This window comes from Mytilus trossulus, chromosome 14 (genome assembly GCF_036588685.1).
Source record: "Mytilus trossulus isolate FHL-02 chromosome 14, PNRI_Mtr1.1.1.hap1, whole genome shotgun sequence".
Lineage (NCBI taxonomy): Eukaryota > Metazoa > Mollusca > Bivalvia > Mytilida > Mytilidae > Mytilus > Mytilus trossulus.
In genome coordinates this window covers 70,130,926-70,138,562 of record NC_086386.1, presented here as the reverse complement: position 1 = coordinate 70,138,562, position 7,637 = coordinate 70,130,926, and the positions used below count along the sequence as shown (strand labels likewise).

General features: G+C 34.2%; 1 protein-coding gene across 1 annotated transcript; it reads right to left on the bottom strand.

Moving 5' to 3' along the window:
• Positions 1-6,174: 6,174 nt before the first annotated feature.
• LOC134698023 (craniofacial development protein 2-like) lies at positions 6,175-7,182 on the bottom strand. The gene has a single exon (XM_063560312.1). It carries the CDS (start codon positions 7,180-7,182, stop codon positions 6,175-6,177), a length of 1,008 nt encoding a protein of 335 aa, XP_063416382.1.
• Positions 7,183-7,637: the final 455 nt, after the last annotated feature.

Sequence of the window (7,637 nt, the reverse complement as noted above, 5' to 3'; positions counted from 1 at the left end):
ACATATTTTGAGTATAATCATTATGAATCCTGAACATTGAAAATAACAAACACGTCATTGTTACATTTGGTTGATACATTCAACAATACCTACTGTTATCTGGATGATATCTTTTCGTTAAAAAAAATCCAGATTTCTCTAAATATACTACTGAAATTTACAAAAAAAAACTTACTTTAACTAAATCTTACATAAACAGCAGTAGTTGTCCTTTTCTAAATATAGACATTTCAATTTCTAAAAGGAAACTCCATACTAAATTTTAAGACACTAGAGACGAATTCCCTATTGTAAATTCTTCTTTTTTAGACGGCGATGTGCCTTTCGGTATGCCCGTGTGTGTAGAGATGTCATAGATTTTAACGAACGTTATCAACATGATCAATGCATCACTGGTAAATTATTAAGTCAGGGATTTCGTTATCATAAATTATTAAAAACTATTACTTAATTCTTTCATAGATACAAAGATTAAATATTTGCTGTACCTTTAGAAAACTTTGTAAAAACGATACTTCATATCCTAAGTTTAACGATAATATTGCACTTAAAGCGTGGAAATCACTATGTGTTTCATGCAAACTCATCGACTTTAAACAAACTTATAAGCAAAGGTTGTCTTGCCAATGTTGTAATTACATCTTTGAATATAGTTCACATTGGCACTAATATCGATTTTGTCATCAGCAAATTAAACCATAACTACTTTGTTTTCTTTTCAAACGGGTTGTATAAAGACACACACACACGTTAATTTTTATCTACGAAGAGGTAAACTCCTTATATCCTACTGCCTGTCGATACATTTATTTTTGGCATTGCACAAGTTGTCTTCTTTGACAGTCCATAACGTTAAAATACTCAATCCCTGGGATGTGTTATAGTCGATTCAAGTCTCTGATGCATGTTTTTTTATCATTAATTGTTTGGGCTTTTAAATAGCTGCCAGTAACTTCAAGTACTCCGAAATCGTAAGTTCTTGTTAATTTGACCTGTTGATACTGTTTGTAATCCTTTTTTGTTATTTAATGTTTACTTATTCAAGGTATTATCTGGTCTATAGGCTTGAAAAGTTGTTTGGAATTGCTACAATTTTTTTCTTCTTCGTACTATGAACATCAAAATTATTTACATCTCCTTTTATACTACATTACACCTCCGTTTTCTGTACATGAAAAACACGAAGTTTTATCGAGGTCCGATGTTATAGTTTTACTGTTGATACTCATCCCACATGTACAAAGTGTTATAATAGTGTTATTGATATACAAGAAATTTCTTGGTGTTCCTACATGGAAGGTTTTATAGACCGAAGAAGGAAAAGTATACCTAACAACAAAATTATTTTCATTTAGCTGTGTTTATTTTTATTTCAAATGGCTGTAATTGTTTTAATATTTCACAGCGGTATAATACTTTTACTTTAGTTCATGTAGTTATTCATCCCTAATTTTTATTAACTTTGTACTTGCATTGGATCATATATCAAATTTATTCGTTCAGTGTATGTTCATTTGTGTTACTACGTCTTTTGATTTAGTTGAGCCATTTCAATTGATATTTAATAGTTTGTTTTTCTATGTTGTGATGTTCCACTACTGTTTCAGATAGAGGTGAATGTTTGGTAGCATTAAAATTCTTAGACCTGCTGCAAATATTTGCAGCTGTCCTAAGTCGAGAATATGATGTTCAGAAGTTTGTTGATGTGGTTTATATGTGTTTCTCGTTTCTCGTGTTTCATATAGATAAGACCGTTGGTTTTCCCGTTTGAATGGTTTTACAACAGTAATTTTTTCGGGCCCTTTATAGCTTGCTGTTCGGTGTGAGCAACGGATTAGTGGTGAAGACCGTACTTTGACTTATTATGGTTTACTTTTTTTAATGGTGACTCAGATGGCGAGTGGTTTGCACTCATACCACATCTCCTTAATTTAGATATAAATTCAAATCTCAGTTAATGTTTCATTTGTTTTTCGTCATTATAGCATACTAGTGCAATATTAACCTACAATCTTTTGAATTATCTCAACATGTATAAAATGACTTAACGTACTAATCAATATATCGATGGTTTCAAAATTTCAAATTTCTCGGATTATTAGTACATGTACAAAGCGGCTAGATGATAAGTTTCTCACAGAAACAAGAAAAGACGCCTGCATTCTTATTAAGTTCATACCAGTTTCACATGCCGTTAGATATTAACACAGTTTACATATAGAACATATGAGGTATTAGATATGTAAAGGAGAGTTACGCATGTAGAACGATAAAAAGGAGTATTTACAACTATATATTACATGCACGAAGAAAGGAAAAATAAAGTGTGCTTTTATTGTTGTCAATCATCACAAAGTCACAGATGTTATCAAATAGTCCATGTCTATGTTGGCCTTTATTTTTGTTGCAGTTCAGTGTTTCTGCTGTTTCATTGTTTTTCTCATGTAGTTGATGTGTTTCCCTCAGTTTTAGTTTGTATCCCGAATTTGCTTTCCTCTCATCGATTTCTGACATTTGAAAAGATGTCCACTTCTGTTACCTATATTTGGACATTGTAAATATGTTGACTCCAGAAGTAGAATAAAACAAACATTGATAGATAAGGAATTCTCATAAAGTCTTAATAAACAATTACAAAGACAATAAGAACGATAAGTATTTTTTAATAAAATAGTAATAGTGCAAGGTTTATTGCATGTGGTAAAACCATGAAACATTTACAGCTGTAGTCTGAGCTGAAAGTGTTTTTGTTTAAAAAGGCCTCTTTAATGAATTTTATTGACCAATTACAAAAGATAAATATTTCCGGGAGCATTTTACGAATATTTGATGTTTCATGAGATAACTTAAAAAGTTAAGAGCATCTAGGTTTTGAAATCCGAATACGAGTACCCTTTATCATTTTTTTTTAATAGTTTTTCTATCCTTCAGTTATTTTAAACACATTTTAGTGCCCACAAAACATAAATAATAGGATCAGTTTAAGGGGATTACAAATAGTGGGTCCATAATAGTAGCCTTACAGTTGTATTAGTATTAGCACAATTTTAATTTAAAGGAAATTGGCACCAACGCCTCAGTAGTGGCTAATTGACAAACACATGTTCGAATAATCTAAATATTAATGATTGATCACTTCAAAAGAGGAGAGAAGGATACCAGAGGGACATTCATACTCATAAATCGAAATTAAACTGACGACGTTTATTTATAATCAAAAATAGCTATCACTTTACTTTTATCTTTGAATATTACTGAAACTTTGTACAACTAATATCCGGCCTCATAAGCATTGTATTTTCTATATCAACAGCTTGGCCAATGATTCTCTTCAAATTGTTAATTTTCCTGAGTACCAATTTTTCTTGGATTACGGTATAGAAAAATCGTGCTATCGTGGATATTTGATTTTGTGGTTTTGTCATTTTCAGCATATTAGCTTATAGAAAATATCTACTTCGTTGAGTATTGAAATTCTTGTTTTACTTAACCCAAGAAATTCACGAAAATTGGAACCTTCACCTCACCTATCCTCTTCATGCCGGTCGGCATTTAAGGCCCTGATACATTCTTTCTATTTTACACGGTCTTTAGCTGCCGTTCTTGCTGTAGCCCAGCTGTTCCATCCAAGTGATGTTCTTTCAGTCTCTACAGTCCGTCTCCAGGTGGTTTTAGGACGTCCAACTGTCCTCTTTCCCTCAGGTTTCCATGTCAGTGCAACTGAGCATAATCTGTTGGTATTCATCCTTAGTACATGACCAATCCATCTCATTCGCCGTTCTATGATATCATCACTTAGCTGCTTTGTTCCAGCTTTTATGTGAAGGTTTTCGTTGGATATAGCATCAGGCTATCTTATTTTCAGTATCTGTCTTAAACATCTGTTTTGGAAGGTGTTCACTTTCTTCTTGACTTGTTCGGTTGTTTTCCCGGTTTCACAACCATATAGAAGGACTGATGTGACTAAGCTGTTAAATAACCTGAAATGACAGTACCGACTACCTCCATATTTTTCTTAGCCTGCTAAATTGGCCTTTAGCTTTCTTCAACCTGTTGTCCATGTCATTGTCACAGCCACCTTTTGTTGCTACTATTCCTCCAAGGTAAGTGAAGGTATCGACATCCTCTAGGTCTTTCTCATTTAACTTCACTGGGTTGCTATTTGTGGTGTTCATCCGCATTACTTTTGTTTTAGAGGTGTTAATCTTAAGTCCTATTTTGCTTGCATCCTCTTGAAGTTTATCTGTTTTCAGTTGTATGTGTTGGAATTTGGAAGACAGTAGAGCTAGATCGGGAGCAAAATCAAGGTCTTCTAGTTTGGTGGTAAATTTCCATCTGATTCCTGTTTCATGATCTTTAATCGTTTGTTTCATGACATAGTCAATGGCTAATAGAAATAAGAAACCAGACATCACACATCCTTGTTTTACTCCCATTTTTTCTTTAAACCATTCCGATTGTATTCCTTCGTCTATGACTGCACACTCAAATGAGTCGTAAAATAGTTTTATAACTGTGATGAGTTTGTTTGGGATGTGGTGAGCTTTTAAGATGGACCATAAGCTTTCCCAGTGGATGGAATCAAACGCCTTTTCAAAGTCTACAAAGTGGATGTACAAAGGAGCATTCCATTCTGAACATTGTTCTATGATGTTTCTTAACGTGAAAAGTTGTTATGTAGTGCTTTTACCCCTTCTGAAGCCAGCTTGTTCTTGTCTCAGCTCTTCATCTATTCCTTCTTGTATTCTTTGGATAATGATTTTTGTGAATAGCTTACTTGGCACAGAAAGTAGTGTTATGCCTCTGTAGTTCATGTAGTTATCGCAGCATGTTCGATCTCCTTTCTTTGCTATTTTAACTATCAGACCTTTATTCCACTCTTTTGGTATGTCATCTCCAATCCATATCATATTGTAAAGTTTATGTAAATACTGTGAAAGTACTTTTATTCATGGGGTACCAATTTTCGTGGTTTACGTGGACGACGTTATCCACGAATTTAAGTGTCGAACGAAATAAAACAACCATTGTCCAAATTAAGACATGGAAAGATTCCCATCGATGGGTTTGACTACTGATATGATCTAGAGAATATATTGAAAACGCCAAATCTGAGAATACTTTAATAGTAGTCACAGAACTACAACCGCATGCAAGATTATACCCATTTCATATTTAATAACCTAAACTGTACAATATTGTACAACTTTTGATCTTTTAATTATCATAAAAAATGTTTTTGATCAATGAAAGTCAGATTTCCGGTATTGATATGCTAGTATGATAAAGTGTTCATTTTATATCCTCATAGATCTCGTACATATGGGAAATAAAAATTTCATGCTGGGTTTGATTTTGATAAGAATTATTTGACAATTCAAGATACGTTTATAGCATTTGTTTATGTTACTGTTTTCTTTAGGTGACATGTTTATGGCCTAATTAACACCTTTGATGGTCTATAATCTGTTGATCACTTTATCATGGGTTAATTAATGTTATCACTACAATTTTCACGGGTCAATGTTTACTTTGCAATTTCCTTCAATCCTTCAATCAAGACTATTTGTAACATTCATCTCTAAAGGCTTTAATTTTTTTTTTAGAAAACTAAAATCCACGAGTTTAAAAACCCACGAACATGTAAATATTGCTCAAACCATGAAAATTGATACCCACGAATTAAAGTACTTTCACAGTACGTGGTGGTTGATATTGTATCTGCTTTTAGTATCTCAGCTGTTATGCCATCTATGCCTCCTGACTTTCCATTTTTTTAAATCTTTTCAATGCTTTTGAAATTTCCTCTTTCCTGATTGGAACTGTATCTATTTCTCTTTCCTCGATTTTATAGTTTAAATTGATATTAAATGGTATTTCAGGTTCAGGTCTGTTCAAGACTTCTTGAAAGTGTTCTTTCCATCTTTTTAGTTTTTCATCATGGCTAGATAATGGATTTCCAGTCTTATCATTGATGACTTGAGGTGGTTTATGTTTTTCATTGCAAATTGTTCTTGTTACTTCGTATACTGTTTTTATCGTATCATTGCTTGCTGCTTTTTCTGCTTCTTCTATTAAGTTGTCTATCCATTGCCTTTTGTCATTTCTCATACTTTTCTTCACCTCCTTGTCTTTGTCACTGTACTTGGCATGTAAGTTGTTCTTAATTCGTCCTTAACTTTTTTTATTAGTTCTTTCCTTTAGTTGTCTTCTCTCATCTACAAGTTTCCATGACTCATTGGAGATCCAGGGCTTTTGCCCACGCTCTTTAAAACTTAGGGTGTTAGTTGCTGTTTCTTTATAGCATTTTGTTATACCTTCCCAGAATGGTTCTCTGTCCTCTAACTGGTCTAAGAGTTGGAACCTGTTCTTTAGCTCTATTGAAAATGCTTTTCTTATTTCTGGACGTTGTAGTTTGGTGGTATCAAATATCTTTCTTGAAGTATCTGTTACTATTTTGTATTTCTTAAGTTTGATTCTTAATTTGCATTTGAGGAGTTTGTGATCACTGCCAATATCTGCTCCTCTCATAGCTCTTGTGTCCAGTATTGATGTTCTGTGTTGTCTAGTAACCAGTATATGGTCTATTTGATTTTCTGTTTTCTTGTTTGGTGATATCCATTTTACTTTTTGTGGAAAAGTTGTGCCAGTAATGACTAAGTTGTTCCTTTGACAAATATCAAGGAGGTTTTCTCCATTTTCGTTTCTTCTCCCTATTCCATGCCTACCCATGATGTTCTCATAATCTTCATTGTTCATCCCACCCTTTGCATTAAAGTCTCCTATTACTAAGATGATGTCATGTTTATGTGTTCCTGCTATGACTCTATCTAGCTGTTCTATGAAGCTTTCTTTTGTTTCATCTGTAGCATCGTTGGAGGGTGCGTATACAGTGATTATACTTATTTTAATGATTGATGTGTGAAATATGGCATACATTAATCTCTCAGTGATTGGCTTCCATTCAATCAGTGCCTTTTTTGCTCGGCTTGCCAGCATCATTCCAACTCCTGCCTGATGTAGTCCATCATTCCTGCCCGAATATAATAACACTTTACCATTTTGAAGTGTAAGCTGTCCACTGTCTAGCCATCTGACTTCGTGTCCACGCGCCGATGGGCCTACACACTGCATCTCTAGGGCCCTTGCTGCTCCGAGATCCTCTACAATAATGCCTAGCATGCTAGATCCTAGTTACCATGTGCTGTCGCGGTGAGGCATTGTAGAAGTCTTGAATAGTGTAGAGGCTATGTACTGGCAGAAAGACTTACGCACTCGGCTTTCTTTTCACCCACAAAGCAGGCTAGCCAGCGGTGATAGCTTATATAGAGAGCTTATGGCCCTAACCACACTAGCCGCATACATAATCCTGTGGTACAGACCACCAGCACACATTAACGAAAATTGGAACCCAACGACATTTAATGAATCCACAATAATCGATAGCAGGTATGGTTTTGACAATGCGTTTCACTCTAATGCCACGATCATTAGGGCACTGTGTCACAAATTGAATTATATACCATACACTACACAGCTCATTTTCTTATCCAATGCCAAAAACATGTTGAAGAATTGCGACAAGTTAACAAAATACAAAAACAAATAATACTTGTACGTTAGTAATTGGAAAGTTT